This window comes from Beta vulgaris, chromosome 1, assembly GCF_026745355.1.
Source record: "Beta vulgaris subsp. vulgaris cultivar EL10 chromosome 1, EL10.2, whole genome shotgun sequence".
Classification (NCBI taxonomy): domain Eukaryota; kingdom Viridiplantae; phylum Streptophyta; class Magnoliopsida; order Caryophyllales; family Amaranthaceae; genus Beta; species Beta vulgaris.
The window spans coordinates 39,958,674-39,980,821 of record NC_079202.1 but is presented as its reverse complement, the minus strand read 5'-3'; the positions used below and the strand labels follow the sequence as shown (position 1 = coordinate 39,980,821).

Sequence of the window (22,148 nt, the reverse complement as noted above, 5' to 3'; positions counted from 1 at the left end):
TATTCATGTCAATATTTCGTATAGAGGTTATTATATCAGCAATTGTGTCTCTATGATGAAATAAAATACGTGGTGTCCCAAAAATTTGATATAATCAATCATTAGTTTATTATCTATATATATATATAAAGAAAAATCCTTCAGGCCATGTGTCGCAAAGTTAGAGCTTTCAATCCCACGTGGCATGATGTGGCATGCTCCGTTGATCAGTATTTTCTCAAAGCTCAATGAGAGTGTCCACGTGGCGAGGCAATCAAAGAGTGTGAAATTCCCATAATCACGCATATCCCTTCCCTTAATCACGCATATAATTGATTATGTAATCTATATAATTGACGTCAATTACGGATTTTAATTGATACGTAATCTATATAATTAAGGAAACAGTCATGTCAATCATGTAATCTATGTAATTGATACACTTAATCACGCATATAATTCTGGCATCATTATCATCAAATCTTTATATACATAATCAATACTAAATCATTGCCAAATTAGATTAATTTGATTGATACGAAAAACGTCACTTATGGAAAGAATTTTAAAATCTCAATCAACCTTCATTTTTGAATTTTTAATTGTCAATCAACCTTATTTTTGGGATTTTAATAAAAATTATGTTATGTACAAAATTACAAGTATAAATAGACATGATATCATAGCTTACCATATATTAGGTTTGAGGTTCCTCTGAATCATAGTCTCAAACAACACGACTGCTCTGTCCATGTCCCTAGCCTTACAATAACCATAAATAAGTGTTGTATAAGTGTAGTAATCAGGGGATATATCCCTTTGCAACATCTCATCAAGTAGCTGATCTGCCTCACTTAGGGTGCATTCTTTGCACATGCCATTCAAAATGGAGTTGTAAGTCACCACATCCATAAGACAACCCTTTTCAAGCATCTCATTGCGCATTCTTAAGGCCTCAGACACAACCCCAAATTTACAAAAACCATCAATTAAAATGGTATATATAACACTGTCTGGAGCCAACCCCTTGGACTTCATGTCATTGAAATGCATCAAGGCTCGGTCAAGATGTTTATTTCTTGAAAACATATTAATGAGTGAAGTATAACTAACTATATCAGGGCAACACCAAGACGTAGCATTTCATCAAATAATTGTTCCCCGTCTACAATATTATCTTTTTTGGTACACTCAATCAGTAATGCATTGTAACTATTAGTATCAGGACAAATCCCCATTTGCCACATATCACCAGAGGGGTAGATGAGGGTGTGCAAGGAGCCCAACAGCACAGGGCCCCCAAAATTATAAATGCCCCAAAATATATTATTTTGAAAATTTTACTTCATATTTGAAGAAATCACCCTTGTTTTCCACCCTTAATAAATTTGTCAATGATTTATCTTTAGATTTTCAACTTTTCATCTTTAGAACTCTAACCTTCCATCTTTATTTTCTACAAATTTAGGGGACCAAATTTCATGTTAGAACCGGGGCCCCAAAATTTTCAAGACGGCCCTGCATATCACTCAACATTTGCCTAGCCCTACTGCAACAACAACACAATGAAAGCAAACCACTGTGGAAAAGGAGATAGAAGATCTAGAAGTAGCAATAGTAGTAGTACCATATAGTAGCAGGCGCAGACAGAGGCAGAGAAAAGAAATGCATGGCGCTAAACTAATGCTGGGTTTTTATTTAAATTAGGTCTAATTAGGGGAAAATGATTAATCTGTCGATAATACGGAAAAATATTGTTCTGTTATTGAGTCTAGGTTTTGCATAATATATAGCTAATTAAAATTAGGAATCTTGAAAATCATAGGTTGTGTTTTGAAGTTCTGGGTCGTTTGGTTAAGGTCAAAGAGCACATTTTTCTTTGATAATGATACTATTTATTTAAATTACTTATTTTTTTCGTTTCCTTAATTTTCTATATTATTTTTTGGTTGGTTATTCATGTGGGTTTATTCTTAAGCAGGGTGTTTCGTGTAGTCGATTGTTTTCAACCACCACTGTGACTCCTAATTCAAGTGATGGTGAAATTCCATCTGATTTACTTATGCCCAAAAAAAGTGTGTTAATTTCGGATCGTAGTCAAGGTATTTGATTTGCCAGAATAATGTTACAATGTCTATTAAAATAGCATGTATGATCATTAAATTGATAGAATTGGGCATTGAATATTGATGCTGCTTACATTGTTAATTCTACATATCAGATTGATCCAGATCAATCTTCTCTCTTGAAAGCATGCCCTATGCTATCTCCGAATTTTTATTTCAGCTCAAGTGACCTAAATGACACTTAACACTTTATTTGGGACCAAAACATGCAACTTTTTGGTGAAATAGCCAAGTTGACAGCTGAACAAACCTATGTTTGAATTTATAGTGAAGTCTGATATGGATTTTTAATTTCTCAATCGACCTTATTTTTGGTTATGTTATTGTCGTTCAACATTTATTTCGAATCTTTAAAATACATATGTTAATTGCAAATTGACAACTAATTAAGGAGTGAATATGTTTTTGCCATTACTGTAGATAAGAATGTTGCACACGACCCACTAAGAAGGAATTTACCAAAAAAAATAGAAAAAATTCAAATCCCCATGTTGGCGCTAATCTCTCGATTTTCCATAAAATAGTATAGTTGAAGCTTATTCCATACGTTTTTTCAACCATTTACCATATGTAAGTAAATAGGGTATATTGTAGCCCATGAATCGTTTTTTGTTTTAAATAATATGAATAGGCAACTACATGTCCTTGATTTGCTCTAATATTAAGGAAATTGCACTAATTATGGATTGTATCTCAAAGCACACGCTTCACAATATACATGTATAAATAGAGTCACTTGAAGTCCAAGATTCATAGAAACAAAATCTTCTCATTTGGCAATCACGAAACTAAATGATTAGTGCACAAAAAAAAAAAGTTTGTGTTCTCTGGTGAGATAATGATGTTGATATTTAATTTTTTATTAATGCTTTCAGGTACAATATTTTACTCAAATGAAGATAAAAAATGATACTACAAGTTTTGAAAAAGCATCAAATCAAGACTATTTAGTTGCAACCTATTTACTGGGCCTAATATCTCTATGCAGTGAAGATGTGAATTCTAAAAAACTTGGTTTAAAAATGAAACCACAAATACACTAATTAAGATGCTATTGGAAAGGAATGTAGAATATCGGAAGAAAATTCGCTATAATTTTTCGACTATATGGATAGAAAATAAAATTACTATACAATCAGATTTATTTTTATGCGATAACAAGATAAAATGTGAGGCCAAAAGGAACCTTTGGGAAGGTTATGATTACTATATGAAGTTTTAGATAAACCTAGCATAGTATGTAAATGCTTGCAAATGTAATCAAGAACTTATGTTCTTTTTATCATTTATGTCATAATTATATAATGAGATGTTTATTTTGTAATAAATTTCATTAATATATTATTTAAGTGTTGTCTCCGTATTGTCTCATCGATATATAGGCAATTGTTTTTTAAATGTAAGTTTTTTTTTTATTTCGTACTACATCCATCAGTTATATTTAGTTATCATGTAGACGACAACAATAATGTAATTTTCATTAAATTATATGAAGTAGTAAAAAAGGTTTACTTTTTGGAGAAAATAATGATTTGCTTGGTAAACGAAATTAGATCACCTAGAACATAAGTGGAGCATAATCACCTAGAACTAATGCATAACCAAGATCGAACTAGATCTATTCTATCACATAAAATTTTCAAATGTAAAGAAATGGGTTGGTTATTTTATTGAAACACTTATCGAATCGTATTAATCATACTATAAGTTTAAATATTGACAAATCCAAACTTGGCGTGTTAAATTTCTTTAACACCTATATATTCAGATCATGATTTTTATAGTGGAACTAAATAAATGTCTATAATACCCCTTTGTTCTAGAGATAGGCGATAGGTGAATGTCAAGTATAAATTGAAGTCAATATTTTTGTTCAATTTGAAGTTAATTGTATGATTAATGGGGTGGCTATGGGAATAAAATTAAATGGATGAGGGTGGTTTATATTTAAGGTTGGTTTACATTGAGTAGGGAAAAACAATATGAAATAAAAATACATGCTAAATTTTGATTTTACTAAGTTGCATAATAGAGGTGTGGTTCAATTTAGTGTGCATTTAGGTCGAGTAGAACCACTTTCTATTAGTAAGTTATGATAATTATGGTAATGATAATTCTTTATGTTATTCGCTTATAATTTTTTATAGAAAAATCATAATTTTGTTTGAGTAAAATTAATGAATTTAAAATAACATGGATTATATAAATAATGACATCAACGTGATGTATTTATCTCATGCCGTTTGATTTTTTTTTATTGCACGGGCTATCTCATCACGTGCATTTTTATTAAACGTAAATTATGAATTATTTTGTTTTCTACAAAAACAAATCATATTTTCTACCAATGGGTAGCGTATTTCTTCTACTAAATTTGTTTAATTGTCGTACATGGATAATCGAACATTCATCTTCGAGGTCATAGACATGTTCAAGCCAAAGGGCTCTAAATAAAAGGAGACTACACTACTAAAATGAGAATAAAAAAAGATGGAAAAACAACCAACCAGGCGATGGCAAGGACACGGGGTGGCTCAAGGAGCCAGCAACAAGAAAATTAATCACGTTACTTTTTTAGCTGGGGAAAGGGAAATGATCCTATATCAACTATATATAGTAGAAAATATATATTTGGTATTTCCTAGAGAATCATTTAAAGGGGGCCTGAGTATGTCAAGGAAAGAGGAGTAATATGGTATTTATACTCCGTATGACACTCATTCTGTCAAATGGAACAAAATTTCCCTTGGATTGTGTTTTGCAATGACTATACATAAAAGTCAAAGATATCCCTATCACATATGGGTTTGTATCTTCCAAGTTCGGTTTTCAGCCATAGCCAATTACATGTGGTCATTTCTAAAGTCACGGGTAGAAAGTGTATAATAATACTGATTTGTGAAAAAGAACCTGATATGTCTAATATTACAGCTAATGAGATATATAAATAAGTCTTCTACAACCTAAGAGTGTCATGTATTTGCAAAACAACTTCATAATTAACATAAAGGAGCATTTTTTGTTTTTCTGTGTAAAGTGCATCATTAATGCTTTGTTTTTGGTTAAATATGTATAGGATTATTCTGTATTTCAATACGTCGTTCAAAGTTTATTAATTTAATATGGTATAAAGGTTAAATTCATTTGAGTTTCGAATAGTACATAAGCGTATATTAAATCGAGTAGACGTAGAGAATCTTTTATATGCTTTTACTGTAGTTGGTATATAAACACGCTTATTAAACAAAAAAGTTCCCGTGCATTTTTGCACGGGTCCAAAACCTAGTTATATAATAATAAAAAAAAAGAAAGATATATATGTAATACACAATCTACTATTTCATTCAAATACCCTTTTCTAATCTTATAATACTTCAGGAGCTAATGAAACTATTTTACTAAAGTTTTGTCTTAATTCCCTAGCAATCACACCAAAAATTTGAGTTCCTTTGGGTAAAGGTATGTGGCCTAAAACATGATAACGACATGCCTACAAATGAGGTATGAAATGATTAAGCTTTGTTTGGTGTAAATGGTGGGATATCCACCTTGTGACCTCATGGTCTAAGGTTCAGATTACATTGTCGTAAAGTTCCTTACATTTCAAGGTGCTTAGTTCGGTAGGCTGGACTGCTAGACTAAGGAAGTATGAGCGTCGAGCTCCGACTCAATCACCTAAACAACAAAAACATATAAGCAACTCTTAAGATATAGTGACAAAAAGTATCAGTATCTATTAGGAGTACTATTCAAGAATATGTGAAAAATGTTTTTTTACCTCTTAACACTGAAATAATGTAGGTGATCATGGAGAAACTCTTGGTGTCTCACTGTTAGAGTCCATTTTGGACTCCAACATGGGTATTATCGTAATTTTACATGCTAGGTACCAAAGTAAAGTGTAAGCTGGTACCAAAGCCAATCAAATTAGCACCAAAGTGAATCAATTAGGGATAGCAACGGGTCGGACTTGGACCGAATTATGCATAATCCAACTCCGACCCTACAAGAAGTCGGATTTTAAATCTAAGTCCGACTCCGACCCGACTTAAAATCCGGACATCTGACTCCGAATCCGATCCGACTTAAAATCTGAACATCCGACTTAAAATCCGAACATCCGACTCCAAATCCGATCCGACTTATTTTTTGCCCCATTTTTTTATGATAGAATAGTCTTCTATAATATAATAATCTAATCATTACAATTTATTTTAATAATCATATGGAAATCTTATATAGTACAAATAATCTAAATATTACTATTATTTTTAACAATCATTTCTTCAATGGGAAAATCATATATAATTTTTATGGGATGAAAGTCAAAGTCAGTTTGTATATAAATAATACCTTAACATAAGTAAGAAAAAAGAATTGATTGACTCAAAGTCGGAGTCAAATTCGGATTATTTTGGGTGCGTTCTGTTCAATTTAAAAAATTAAGTTTCAGGTCCAATAAGTTCAGATAAGTTCAGATAAGTTCAGATAAGTTGCAATAAGGTCTAATAAGTGCAATAAGTTCCAATAAGTTCCAATCAGGTGCAATAAGTTCCAATCAGGTCTAATAAGGTCCAATAAGTTCCAATCAGGCCTAATAAGGTCCAATAAGGTCCAAATAGTCAATGTTTAATAAACATTTGTATTATTGTCCATTATTTTGTTATTCATAATTTCATATCACTAATATTAGCGGATTATGTTATTATTAGAATTTTAATTAAAGTACCACAATGATTATATAGTATCGTACTTGTATTAGTGTCTATTATTTTATTATTTATTTGAATTATGTCTATTATTTTATTATTTATTTGTATTATGTCTATTATTTATTATTCATATTACTATTAGCTGATTATGTTATTATTAGAATTTTTTATTAAAGTACCACAATGTATAGTATTGTACTTGTTAGCAATAAATGTTAATGTTATCTACTTACCTTCACATTAATGAAAGTGAAGTGCGAATTTTTTATATGTGCCAATTTTAACTTGTTAGCAATAAATGTTAATCAATTTTCGATTTTTTACTAGTGTTTTATAAAATTAAAACAAGACTATTAGATATATTAGTGATGAAAGTTATGTATAGGCAAATATATAAATAGTAAATGTTTTTTGTAAATTAATTATCATAAGAGATAATTAATAATCATTATTTTTTAAAGGACGAATTATAATAATTATTACTCCATAAAAAATTTTGAGGGGTAGTATTTACGTTAGTGGTAATATTTATGTTATTCATGGTCAATGTTTTTGTCTAATAAGGTCAAATAAGTTTCAATCAGGTCCAATAAGGTCTAATAAGTTTCAATCAGGGCCAATAAGGTCTAATAAGTTTCAATAAGGTCAATAAGTTCCAATAAGGTCCAATCAGGTTCAATCAGGTCCAATAAGTTGAATCAGGTCCAATCAGGTTTAATAAGTTCCAATAAGTTCAGTTCAGGTTCAATAAGTTCAGTTCAGATAAGGTCCAATAAGTTTAGGGCCAATAAGTTGAATAGAACGCACCTTTTATGAGATCCGACTCCGACCCTCCTCCGACTCAGAGTCGGACTTTTTAAACGGAGTCGGATTACTTTTTTGTTGGAGTCAACTCGGATTTTTTCCTTTGAATCGGAGCGGACTAGGGTCGTATCCGAACTGGATTGCCATCCCTAGAGTCAATGTGAATTGGTGTCACAATGACTATTTTGGTATCAACCTTATAGTGATTTGGCACTAACATTTACTTTGGTATTTAAAGTTTAAACCTATGAAATTACTTTGGTAAATGGGATTCCAACAATGGTTGCATATGTGCAAATCTGCAGTACATATTATTATGATTAAAGTAGAGACTGATGGCGCTGAAAAGTACACAAACAGTAACGGTCCCCCCCAATAGAGAGAGGCATGCTCAGATGTTACTTCAGTGCAAGATTCTTAGACTTCACTCTTCACATCCTTACTTTTTTTTTTTGGAAAATAGAAAGAAAAAGTTCTTACGCAAAAATTTGTCAGAATTCTCAACATGCTCATGAGATGATGTATCAAAAGAAGAATATGACCCAACACATGTTTAGATCAACTGGTAAGGAAGTTGTTCTAGCTTAATCAGAGGTTTCGGTTCGAGTCGTGGGAACGCAGCAGTGTGTGATTGGAGAGCTTTTCCCCCAATTGGGGCCTGACCCGGCTCGAATCCGGATTAGGCGGATTCAAAAATGGATTCGGAAACCGGATAGGGTTCAAAAAAAAAAAAAAAATATGAACTTCCATTAAAAAGCAAAAAAGAAAGGGCACCAAAGTAGAAGAATTCGTCACTTAACTTTTACCTCAAATTCTACTTCACTTACTGTAGTAAAACCATCTGATTTACATTTATGCTACCTATTCATGAAAAGATTTGTCTTTTAGAATCCATGAATTAAGCGAATCACTTTATAAGATATGATTACTATTTTACCTTGGATTTTTAACACAGAATTTGTAGTAAAGGACGACAAGATAATTTGACATTTCACACAGGAATTTGAAAGAAAAAAGGAACTGAAATTGTAACGCTCGACATGAAATTTACACACAGACACCAAAATTCATGAGAAAAAAAAAAAATCTGAAGTTACTCATAGTATACGACACGAAATATACACAAAATAGCAAAAAAGACGGTTCACTTGTGGAAATCACGTTGAGATGGTGAGAAATTCTTACCGACTCCGGCAGTCTTGTTTCTGTATTCCATCTCAACTCTCAAGGTAGCAAAATCTGTCAAAAACCAAAGGAAACAACAGTAAGCAGCAGTTATGCTAACAATTACAAAAATAAAGCTGCCTTTTTCACGGATACATTGCACATTGGCAATAGTCCAATGCTTATATCCACATAAGATGTTAAGAACAAACTACTGTCTTCGACCAGATTGCTGAGTCGTGCCTCGTCAGCTTCACTAGAGAGTTTCAGGAACTTATGCAGCATTGTATCAATTATTACCTGTGGCATGACTGGAAAAAGGACTTCATCTGGGGTGGAAATATACTCTTAATAATACATTAAAAAACATATCACGCGTATAATATACATTACCTATGATCAATTAGAAGGTACATATAAAGGTTACAGATAAACAAAAGGACCATGAATGACTAAGTCTCCCGAAACTTAAATTAGATTTCTTGATTTACAATATAAGCATGTGCAGTGCGGTCCTATTACATGGCTTTCACTACATCAGATTTCTAATATTTGATACCCATAAAGCACGGAAACTTATGAGACTTGAGGTTTTCCTGTTTCCAAAGTGTTTCCGTTCCGAAACCCCATCCGTTTCTACGCTACATAGTTTGATACTATCCAAAAAAATATCCTCAAAGTTGCGGGGCTCTAAATGATTTCTACAACTTCTACATCAATAATACCAAACGACACCCGGGTCTATATGTGTAATGTAATCATTCAGAGTACACGCGAGCTAAACGAATGCAATCAAAGGAAGTCGTCACTCGCCATTCACGTTGTTTTTTACTCATTGGTCTTCCTTTTCCGGCCTTTTCTCGGTTAATCTTCACATCAGCTAGCCCCCAAGTACAACATTTTGTTTCTAAGTCAAATGAAACAAGCCTGAAAACACCATCGCTTTCACAGGATGAGTCAGCAGCTTCAGTAAGGTATTTGACATACATAGGCTTCTCTTTGAACCTGTCAAGTTCTTGTGGAATGCGAATGACTCTCTCAACACCAGGAGAAGAAACCTATAAGAAAAAGAGAAGAAATTTATGCTAAATGTGCTATGCTTATAGTAAATCAAAGAATTGAACAGTATATATATACATAGTGAATAGTTCAAATTGCAAATTGTTCCTTATATAAGACTCCAAAAGAGGTAATGAATAACAATTCATTCCAAGGCATAGCTGCATGCTGTAGAATTAAACAGATCACATATAATTCTGTAACGCTCAAGCTCAGAGGCAAGAAGTGCTCCCAAACAGTAGAAATCGACATTGTACAGACAGCTGCCAGGAGGCCTTAAACATAATAGACACTTGTCGAAGGCAAAATTGAATTAAGCACATGCTTCGAGTTTTTGAAAGACTATATTGACGATTACACGGGGAAGAGGAAATAAGGAGAAGATTAAAACCTTCAAGATTTCATATGCCAAGAAATCAGTATTTTTTTTTCAATGCATAAAAGATTTTTGTTGAGGCAAGGAATAGTTGTCTGGTTATTGTCAATTGTAACTACAAACAATAGTGTGTAAAAGTTTCAATTTTGATTATCTCCCTTGTGGCATATCAAATCACTCCCCTTTGATTTTTGATATGGAACCTCAAAGTGATGAAGGTAGTAGACCTTTTAAGTTTAATAATATCCTCTGTGAAATCCTTTGAAGAAACAGTGAGGGCTGCCTGGGAGGAAATCAATGAGAGATTTAAGATGAAGCAAGTATGGCTGAAACTTAAGAGGGTTAAGAGAGCCCTAAAAAACCATGCCTCACATTATGCTCAAGCTCATCTTAAAATGGAGGAATTCAGAAGAAAGAATGCTGCCTTACAGGCTTTGCCTCTCCCAAGTTGATTTGAGTCTGCAACAAGAAGAGGAGTGCTATGACAGTTGAAATATTGGTCAAATGTGGATGAAAGCATCTTGAGACAGAAAGCTCGAATCAACTGGTTGTCTTCAGGTGACTCCAACTCAAAGCTCTTCTTTACAAAAGTTAAAATAAGGAGAGCAAGAAATAAATTGGCTCTGGTGTATACTGAAATAATGTCCCTCTCAACACTAGAGCTGCAATTCAGCAAGAATTGGTTGGTCTCTATGAGAATCTTCTGGGAACTTGTGCTCTGGAGCTACCTGGTATAGACCTTCCCACAGTAAGGGATGGCCCTACTTTAAGCACTGAAGCAAAAAAGTTGTTGAGTGAACCTATTAGTGTTCCAGAGATTGACAGAGCTCTATGGTCAATTGATGACTCTAAGGCTCCGGCGTTAGGTGGCTTCAATGCCTTGTTTTTTAAGAAATGCTGGCAGTTTATAAAACAAGACATCTATGATGCAGTCAATGAATTTTTTCAGAAGGCTTATTTACATGGGCCCGTTAACTTAACTGTAGTCACTTTGGTTCCAAAGAAAGCTGATGCTAGATATGCTAAGGACTGTAGACCTATAGCCTGTTGCTCTACTCTCTACAAAATAATCTCAAAAGTCATTATACACAGACTTCACAAGGTTATTGGAGAGGTGATTAACCAATCTCAGTCTGGATTTATACTAGGGAGGCATATTGCTGATAATATAATCTTAGCAACAGAGCTAATCAGAGGTTATGGAAGAGCTCACATCTCTCCAAGATGTGTAATCAAGGTGGACATTAGGAAGGCCTACGACTCAGTTGAATGATCATTCCTTGAGAACATGTTAATGGAGCTAGGATTCCCTGAAAACTGTATTAGATGGATTATGGCTTGTGTTCAAAGTGTTTCCTACTCCATCTTAGTCAATGGTATCCCCACCAAAGCTTTTAGAGAAAAAAAGGATTGAGACAGGGAGATCCCCAATCCTCTTTTCTCTTTGCTTTATGTATGGAATACCTGATTAGCTGTTAAGGTAGACTTAATTTAAATCCTGACTTTAACTTTCACCCCAAATGTGAAAAATTACACCTAACTCATTTATTGTTTGCTGATGACCTTCTGCTTTTTGCCAGCTAACATGAGCTCCATTGTGAAAATCATGGATGCCTTTCAGTCTTTCTCACTAGCATCTGGTTTAGCAGCAAGTGTGGAGAAAAGTAGCATCTACTTGGCAAGGATAACTCCAGATGAGGCTGAAAACTTGGCAGTAGCAGTTCATCTCCCAATTGGTATTCTGCCTTTAAAATACCCGGGAGTCCCACTCACTCCTAGGAAGTTAACATTCTCACAATGTAAGCCACTGATTGAGAAAATCACAGAGAGAGCTCAAAGCTGGATGGCCCACCTTCTCTCTTATGCTGGAAGACTTCAGTTTATCAGAACAATTTTGAGTAGTATGCAGAACTACTGGGGGCATATTTTTCCTCTCTCCAAAAAAGTTATTAGAGCTGTTGAAATTATATGCAGCAGGTTTCTGTGGACTGGGGCTGTCAATGCATCTCATAAAGCTCCTGTGGCCTGGGATAACTTTTATAAGCCAAAGTCAGCTGGGGGGTGGGGTGGAACCTGGTAGATATGAAAATTTGGAACAAGGCAGCCATACTGAAGCTTTTGTGGACATTGGCTTTCAAAAGTGACAAACTGTGGGTAAGATGGGTCAATGCTTATTATATAAAAAGAGGTTCTATAACTAGTGTTGTTATCAAAAGCAACACATCCTGGCTCCTTGGGAAAATTGTTGACAGTAGAGACCTCCTAAATGATCTAGGAGGTTGGGAGAATGTGCTTCATCATGGGCGTTATAGCATCAAAAAAGTGTACACTATGATCCTAGAGAGTGAAGATCCTGTTTAGTGGAGAAGACTTATATGCAATAACAAGGCTACTCTAAAAGGCAAGTTCATCTTGTGGCTTACAGTCCAAAACAGACTATACACCACTGATAGACTGGAGTCAATGAATATTCAGTGTAATAGAAGCTGCTATCTTTGTGACAGAGCACAAGAATCAGTGAACCATCTATTCTTTGAATGTGATTATGCTGCTAGTATATGGAAATCTCTATTACAATTGCTGGGTATCAATCATCAAGTTCAGGGATTTCAAGTTGAAAGGCAAATAGCTGCAACAAAGGCACATAGCAGAGCCAAAAGTCTAGATTATATGTATTACTGTTTACAGAAGCAGTGTATAATCTGGCTACAACGTAACAACAAACTGTTTAGAGGGATTTGTTTGCCTACACATCATGTAATTAAGGACATTATTTTCAAAGTGTCTGTGAGAAGTGATGATAGAGATAGAAAGTTGTTAATCCTCTAGAAGTTGTCTTGTTGAGATGAGTATGGTGGCTTTGTAGCATTGGTGTGTAATCCTCTTTTTTTGGTAGCCAATAAAAACTTCGAATTGCCAAAAAAAAATAATTCAATTTTAGCGTAAAATATCCATACTTTTGGGATTGCTAGAGTCCAGGTTTAAAATTAAATTCCACTATCCACTTTAACCATCAGATAGCACTTATCAGTTCATATTATTTGCCTGAGTGCCTTCATCAAAATGCCACCACAACAACACAATAAACACGGAGCTTACTCCTAATTGGATGACACCAAACACTAATGTTACTCGGACTCTTCATTTTACCTCAAGTACCCATATTGCATCCTCGGTACTCCGACATGGTTATGATACTATGAGACTTTATGGGCCAAAATCATGGAATTTTTCAATGGATAGATGAGTGGACACTTGGACATGTACCCAAATTTAAGTAACATCGACAGAACATAGCCCAAAATCCCCACAAGAGTGGACTGTTGACTGTGACATGCCCTTGCAAAGTTGTAATTGACGTTCATGATTTAAGAGTTACGCTTTTGGGAAATTGCTTCCTTGCATCCCACAACATGCCGCCAATATATACAGTATTCTCTCTTGAATGACAAGTCCTTTTATGTCCCATGGTTTGAGCTTTGGAATGTACAAGATGCAGGGACTAGACCTTTCTTGGCCATGTTGTAAGAGATAATCTGTAGAATGTATCAGTAACACAACAGTCGTAGTTTGTTGGGTGCGTTCCCTTCACCTTAAAGAAGCTAAGTTGGGTTATTTCTATGGCGTACCCTTGTGTTCTTTTTTGGAATTATACATAACGCCTGAACTTCTAAACAGTTCCAAGTTGTAACCCTGAACTTTAAAAGTTTAGGTTAATGACAAGGGTACAATTCAGACACATTTTAGATTTGGTTACTACTAGGAATTTTATAGGCGTTGGGTACAAAGGAAAATTTCAAAAGCAAGAGTATACCGTAGACAAAACCCGTATAAGTTTTAGTGTGAATCAGATTTAATCAGGGTTATTAAGGTCCAATCAGGTTTAAACATGAGGTGAAAAATATCAGGTCTGATATTAGATAAGCTCAAGTGAAGAAAATGCACAACATAAGGCAGGAACCAATGCTGCAATCCCAAGAGGTTTAGTCATATTCAGCAGAAGTGCACAAAAAAAGAAGTAAAAAAGGGTCAAGCTGAAGATACGATTGTCAAACAGCAATCAAGAAGATTTTTTATTTTATGCACATCAAGCTTCCACCTGTAACAACAAGATAGTCGGTTGATTGATATTAGAGAGTGGAGTTATTGTACAGTTTAAACTTTAAAGGCAAGGGCACTATAGGTCTAGAGCCACTCGAACCAAAAAAGCTACAAAGTTTATCAATGACATCCTTTGAGTTCCAGATCTTAATGCAAAGTTGCTGAGCACAACACATATTTCTTTTTTTCTTCCCTTATTTAGAATAAGCATTGCATCCCGAGGAGGTCGCTAGTAAAGCCTCTTTAATGACACATGGCTTTAGTACAAAAGATATGGGTGTTATAATCTGCATGCCCTTGATGACTTCATAAACAAATATAGTGAGAGACTTGCCTTGTATATCTATCAGCAATGACCTATGTGAGCCTTGTCAGCTCAGAAAACAACATAGGCAACCTTTTCTGAGGGGGAAGGTTGGGAGGACAAGAGCAAAGCTAGAACTTATCTGGAAACTTTTGCATGCAACTTAAGTGATGCAAGAATAAAGCAGCTGTAATGTTTATGGACCCTTGTAAGGGCCTAGAGGCAGCTGTAATGAATCACCCTAGAGAGGAGCACTCTTGGTATTGCATAATTAGCTAGTTTTAAAAGTACCTTGAGGAATAAGTTAGGAAGTTAGTGAGGAAAGAAATAAATAAATATAGGAGATTAGGGTGAGAGAGATTTTGTTGAAAATTGTTGAGGGTTGAGTTTGGTATTTGGGAGAGAAACAAGCCTCTCGAAACTCAGAAGCTTGTTAATATCTTCAGTTTGCTGTAACTTTCCAGATTATCAATCAAAATTCATTTGTCTATCTTAATCTTATTCTTAAATCTGCTTTAAAGATGTCAGTTCACTACAGTAGCCTCCAGGGCCCAGGATGTATTTTAGGCATTTTAGGAAAGATGACATTGAAGGGAATTTCTACATGGACTTAATGACACTGTTCTTGTCCTTTTACCAAAAGTTGATAATCTGGAACAGGTCATTGAATGTAACTAAGTTGCTAGAGATTACTCCCTCTGCTTTTTTTACTTGCTACATTTTCCTTAAATGGTTGTTTTTTTTTACTTGCTACATTGTTTCAACTTTCCTTATTTGGAGACTTGGCCCACCAAAAAGTAATAATTTTTTAATATGTTTTGTACTTTTTCTAGCAATAAAAGATTTTTTTTACTACTTTTCCTTTAAAAAAGTAAGACTACCCCACCTCATTTAATGCTAAAATGGTCAAAAAGTATACCAAAAAAGATTGAAACGGACATCTCCTAAAAAATAGTGAAAACAACAATGTAGCAAGTAAAAAAAAAAAGTAGAGCGAGTATGACTAAAGCAACTATGGAGAGAATAACACCCTCTCAAAACTCATTGCTCCTACAAAACGGGGTTTATTTCAGATCATGCATCTAAAATAAAGTAATTATAATCAAAGTGCTCCATATGTCATCAAATGCAGTGCGTGAGATACCCACCTTTGAATCCCATGATTCATGATTGTTGCCGGAATGGAGTTTCATCTCTCTTTCCCGACCATAAGGTCACCTGAAGTTTTACTATATGTTTAAGAGTTAAGACAAGGATGCGCTCCACATCATGAGAAATCAAAGGGGAATTGTTGCCATCAGGACAACCTCGAGGAAGTTTATGATGGACTCAGACAAATCCCCTTTTTTGGGGGGATAGAAAAACTAAGGAGATACGTCAACAACTTAGAGGGAAAAGAGTCCTTGCTGAAACCTAAGGACAGAATGTGCATGTGAATTATGCTGTACATTACGAAACGGCAACCTACAAAATTCTCATAGTAGCAACAAGACTATGTAAACTGCTCTATCCCTATTTCCATATTCCCCATGAAGATTGACAAACCAGAGATTTCCCATAGAATAGCACAGAAAGTAAGCAAGCTAAATGGATCTCTTCAGCCGATTTTTGTTTCTAAATCTCCTATATTTCCACTTTTTTTTCTCAGGGTTTGCCATCTCTTATGCACCAGCTTTTCAAAAAGAATTTGATAATAATCAAATTATGATAACTAGTCCATTCCCAATGAAGCTGAAAGATAAATTTTTGGCATTCAATTATGGACTACATCCAAATTGGCTCCTTAATCTAGTTATAAACTAGTTTTTACGTTAAGTTCAAGGGTCCAACAGCCTCTTCATTATTGCAGAGATAAGAAGTAAAGATGCATAGAACCGATTCTCCTATCTTGCCTTGAATGGATGCCTCTTTATAGGTGTTGGTACAAACTCAATGTTGAAAAGTTACAATAATGCTGATTATTGTAGCCACATTTTACATACTCAGCATATATTCTGAAAGTAGAAACAGTAAGTAGATAAAGAAGATCTGCATTACAAACATCCTTATCAAACAAAGACAGCATGAGTAGCTTGTTTGGTTTCCAGTTTTCATGGTTTACTATAGAAGGGTTTTTCACTAAAGAAGATTGGAGCATTTCAAGAAGTCAGATAGCAGAATAAAGTACCTCCAGGGATATATTCTCAGGTATGGTTTTAGCTAGTTCTGCTTCATCTAATCGTGTTCTGTAGGCTGCTGAGAATGCTTCAATGTCAGATATGTTTGGAGAACCATACCTGTGAAAAACCGTGCTGTTACTTCTCATGGATCAAAGCCTGATAGCAATCATGATTCATCTCTCACAACAACTAAACAATCCAGATAGTAGAAATAACTAAGAATTGCAAAAACAGATAAACGAAAGAAAAGAACTATACTTGCACTAATGCTACTAATCATTCTTTTTTAATACACATGAAACAAATGGAGTATAACATCTTTTGCACCACATAAGCATAAAAAACTGGACGCTCATGGTCAGGATTTCGAAATCCATCTTAAAAAATAATTTGGAACTTCTTTCAATTAAATGTTTCTATACACCCATGAACTACATTTGGAACAAAATAATCCCCATTTGAAATTAATAAGGACCCCTCCCCTTCCTCAGGTAATGGTTGATTTTTCTTCTTTTGTTTCTAAATACCAATATGATAGTTATGTAAGATGCATATTGCAATTTGTATATACATTATCGTGTAGTACTTGTGAGGCAAAGAAGGAAAATTGTCCAGCCAGTTGATCAAAGGCCTCTACATAAGTACATGTAATCAACAATGGAGTGGCATAAATTTTGACGTACTCAGAAATCAACTACCATTCACTTCTTAAAGGTTACGTAATTGCTGAGCATAGCTATTATCTTCAAATTCCCGGAATACTGTGGAGGACCAAAATCATTCAATACTCAAACTATTTTCACGTCAGCAACTCAGCATGAAAGTCAAAGGGTCACTGGTTGCCGTCAGATAGAAGTTGGCCTGATATAACCAATCTAGAATATACAGTATCCAAAATTTTGGAATCTCTTCCTGAAAAAGTGTATGTTTACGTCACGCTACTCAAATGCAAACAAAGGTCTTCACAGGATAACAACACCAAGTTCATGATACTAGATATAGAAGCAAGAATATCTCAAATTCATGTAACATAAGCAAAATGCTATCAAACCCACTTAAACCAAAAAGATAAAATGTTGAAGCAAGGATAGACACAACTGTTTATTGATAATTACTTCGTAGAAAGCTTCTCGATACGAACTTGAATTGTGGCATTTGCTAGGGTTCTGAAGGCATAAATACCCAGATCACCATCAAAGGATTTTGCAACATTTTCAGCAATTGTTAATGCTTCCTTATCCCACCAAGTTCCAGCAAGTGATATCCCACCTCCTTCAGCACCATCTCCGGCCTTCACCAAAACTCACTTAGGCAAATAGTAAAAGACATCTAAATTTACAGTTGCAGACCAATTTACCAACTTACATAAATTTCAGCATTCTCTGTAGCATACTCATCCTCAAAGTAATCCTCATCGTCATCTAGGAATTCCTCTACAAATATCAAAAAGGGATATCTCATGTTCTCATTAATATCAACCCATTTGGCTAGATATGAATCAAACTAACAAAGAAGCATTAATATGTCAACTTAGTTGTCAAATTCAACCAATATATTCCCCAAAAAAAAAAAAACTTTGTTAGAATCATAGGATAATCTTTGTTGACAAGGCATTAAACATCTTTAATCAGTCGGATTACCTCTATCCCCAAATAAGAGGCCTCATGTGCACTTGAAGTCATCCAAAAATAATACATCAGTTTTGTACTATATAATACTTCCCCTTATAAAGGCTTCGTCACATATAGGGGTGTTCATTTAAAACCGAAACCGAAAAAACGTAAAGAAATACCGAAAAATCGGTTAAAATGGGTGGACTGTACTAGTAAAAAAATAAAAAATTTAAAGGTACAGTTACCGAACCGATAAAATTAACGGTTACGGTTATGATTTTTGAGTGAATGGTTAGTCGAAATATTTTTTCTCTATTTAATTATTGTAAAACATTTTCAAACAATTAAATAAATTCTAATATTTGTTACTAAGCTACAACAATTAGAGGAAGTATGTGATTATTTGGAAACTCTATTACTAATATAAACACTATAATTAAGAAATGGAGTAAATTCTTAGTGTTAGTCATGTTTTCCAATAGCTTTATTATCTACTTTACAAGACATCTTATATTAGAATATATATAATATTCAAATATATGCACAAAAAATAATAATATATATGTACATTAATTAAAACACAATGGTATAATTAAATAACGGTTAATGGTCAACCGAAAAACCGTACCAAAAAAAAGATTAACCTCTCATGCGGTAACCGGTCTAAACAGTTACGGTTTGCAAAAAGAGCGAACTGAAACTTCCGGTTACCGAATTGAAATGTTGTTTCGGGACGATTAACCACCCATGAACAATGATAGATATATTAAAATTCAAATTCAAAGAGTGAAGGACAATGATAGTATGTAGCTATATTCCTTAGAATAAGCTAAATTCAGATGTGGCCTATAATCTACGAATCATAGAAGAACCTTTTATCGATATAATCCCCCCTTCAGGCGATGAATGCCTTCATATTAGGTGTTCCCACTATCCAAAATCAACAGTTCTTGTTCCTGACTGCTCCCACACCATGCAAACAAGAGGATCAACTAAACTAAAGGTCAATCGATAGTTGTAGTCTAACAAGTGTACACATTCTTATATATACGATCCACGCAAGAGTATCATAGTATAGATACACAGTACACCCAAGGCAAATTTTAAGTTCCTTTTGCTCATATTTATTTCTAGAAACTAAATTTCATACCCTTGTTGTATAATAGACATGTTTACGGCCTACGGGAGAAACAAACTCAATGTTAAACCTTTTACACTCTTAAGATAATTGAAATGTTCATACAACGTCTTATACCACCTAAAACACCCAAAAATGACACAACTAGCCACCTCAATAGCAAAAAGGAAGTCCAAACAATCATCAACATTATGTAATACTACTTTATTTTCTGTGGCAATAGTTTGACTTTCACGTTAGCAGTAGTCTGACCTACCGTACTCTTTAATTATCAATAGTGAAAAATTATAAATAATTTATATCATGAAAATAACTACAAATCACAAAAATGGTCAAAAGTGAAGTATGTGAATAATGCAAAAGCCAAATTATTGGGACAAAAGAAGAAGTGAGGAAATAAATGGATTAGGAAAAGAATCAAGATTAAAAACAGAGGTAGAATGGAATACCCTCATCAAAATCATCAGTAATTAAGAGTTCATCTTCTTCTACTCCATCAAAATCTTCATCATCTTCAATCACTTCTTCAATGGTGGGTGGTGGAAGATTTGGTGACTCATTCTGGGAATTCTTCTTCTTTCTTGCACGTGTGATTGAAATTGAGCAAGATTTGTTCCTAAGGTAAGAATTTTGCAAAGGGTAGTTGCAAAAACGAAAGAATAGCTTCTCCTTCTCGTTGTTTTTTATTGGGTGCTTCAATTTAGTTAGAGAAATTGAAGGAATATTCACATTCCGAGTTATCAAATCCATATTTTTGTTGGGTTTTTCTGTTACAATTCGTAAAAATGTAGAGATTATAGTATTAGATTATCTTCTGTTGCTGGAGTTCAGAGCAGAAGCGCAGGCGATAAGTGGTGGCTAGGGCCTGGGAGTGACCAACATCGTTGTGGGTTGGCTCGACCCAAGTTGAATTTGAGGAGCCCTGCCGAGTTCAACATATACATGTTGGGCAAAAGTAGTTATTGTGTATTTGTGTTATCCACAGTGAATTTGTTGTAGTCATTCTATGATAGTTTTAGGAATTGAAGTTGGCTCAAGTGGCGAGTTTTACTATCTTTTTTATAATATGGTCTAGTATTTAATTTATAAAAAAACTAATATGAATCTGATGCACACTAATAAGTGTGCACCCGATCCATATCACGTGAGTTTAGGATAGTGTATATTGATATGATCTAGCGTATGTTAAAATGATATAGTATATGTCAAAATGATATATGAGTTCATATGAGACTTCATACTTACATGAGAAATGAGAATGAATTTTACGCGATATAATTCTTATGAATAAGTGATGTAACTCTAATGAAAAAGTGATATAACTCCCAAAAATGAATATTAGAAAAAAAATCGATTTTTTTTGGGGCTCAAAGTGTTGTAACTTTAATCCAATCATGTGATATATATATATATATATATATATATATATAAGTTCATATGAGAACCACCCTTATGGTGAGAACCGTGAGAACTACTCATTTTTCCTCATTTTACGAAGATTTTGATCATTTCATAATATTTTTGCTCATTTTTTGTTTCACTTATTTTATGGTTTTGCTCATTTAACAATTTTGTGCTTATTTATCAACGTTTTTGCTCATTTTACGTTTTTCTCATTTTACTTTTTTTTCTTATTGAACTTTTTATGCTCATTTTACGTTTTTCTTCTTTTACATTTTTGTACATTTTACGTTTTTGATAACTTAATGTTTTCTACTCATTTTGTGTTTATGCTCATTTGTTACTTTTTTTGCTCATTTAAGGAAGTTTTTGCTCATTTTAAGTGGTTCTCACGATTCTCACCATAAGAGAGTTCTCACTAGAACCCAATATATATATATATATATATATATATATATATATATATATATAATATATATATATATATATATATATATATAATATATTATATATATATATAATATATATATATTATATATATATATATATATATATATTACATAAGGGAAGGGGTGAGCAATAGTGTCCTCTTTTGAACTGACTATTTTGCCCCCCTTTCCTTTCTAAATTACAAAAGGAATCTCAATACCAAAATGGGGGGTCAAACAAAGCCACCGAAAATTAATTTTCAACAATCACTCAGAAATCGCTTATATGAGGAAACTTTACAAATCACTCATAGAATTGAGAAAATGTCGCTGTAAAAATCACGCAAACCACTCAAATGATCAGAAAACTTTACAAAAACTAAAAATTAACTTACAAACTAAAACTAATATACTAGGATGTCAATACATGCTAAATCATTCACAAAATTCACTTACACATCATCATTCTTAATAACCATTCACAATTACATACTCACAAAAATTACCTATAAACACAAATTTAAGAAAAACATAAGATTTTGACAGTGATATCACACATTCTTCCATCGGCGATTTGCGAACTTTCAAATAGGTACATTATTCTTTTAATCTTCAAAGTTATTTTACGTTAGTCGAGTGATATGTAGTTGAAAAAATGGAGATAATAGCAATTAGTTGAAAAGGGCTTTTATATAATTAGACTTAAATTTGATTCATTTTCATATAAAATCAGAAAATAAGATGTGTATCAAATTTGATTCATTTACGAAACTGATGAAAAAGT

The 22,148-nt window shown here is 33.7% G+C and overlaps 1 protein-coding gene across 3 annotated transcripts; it reads right to left on the bottom strand.

Annotated features, from left to right (window-relative positions):
• Positions 1-5,518: 5,518 nt before the first annotated feature.
• On the bottom strand, positions 5,519-20,473 carry LOC104895244 (hypothetical protein). Of its 3 annotated transcripts, XM_057393392.1 has the most exons (6): positions 19,985-20,473; positions 18,150-18,217; positions 17,900-18,075; positions 16,793-16,901; positions 8,807-8,860; positions 5,519-5,780 (listed from the first exon to the last, which is right to left on the bottom strand). In XM_057393392.1, the coding sequence occupies exons 1-5, from the start codon at positions 20,283-20,285 to the stop codon at positions 8,846-8,848; spliced, it is 669 nt and encodes a 222-aa protein (XP_057249375.1). In that variant the 5' UTR covers positions 20,286-20,473; the 3' UTR covers positions 5,519-5,780; positions 8,807-8,845. The 3 variants fall into 3 exon arrangements, with proteins under 3 accessions (XP_057249375.1, XP_057249376.1, XP_010680003.2); XM_057393393.1 differs by lacking the exon at positions 5,519-5,780 and having other exon boundaries at positions 8,422-8,860; XM_010681701.4 differs by lacking the exons at positions 5,519-5,780; positions 8,807-8,860 and adding an exon at positions 9,141-9,843 and having other exon boundaries at positions 19,985-20,470.
• Between the last annotated feature and the right edge of the window lie 1,675 nt (positions 20,474-22,148).

Bases quoted from the DNA above. Each gene is read 5' to 3' on its own strand.
- LOC104895244 (XM_010681701.4), bottom strand. From the start codon at position 20,285: ATGGATTTGATAACTCGGAATGTGAATATTCCTTCAATTTCTCTAACT. The intron at 18,218-19,984 runs GTATTCCATTCT...TGATATTTGTAG, and splicing joins TACTGATGATTTTGATGAGG to AGGAATTCCTAGATGACGAT. The intron at 16,902-17,899 runs GTAATTATCAAT...GGTTTTTCACAG, and splicing joins ATCGAGAAGCTTTCTACGAA to GTATGGTTCTCCAAACATAT.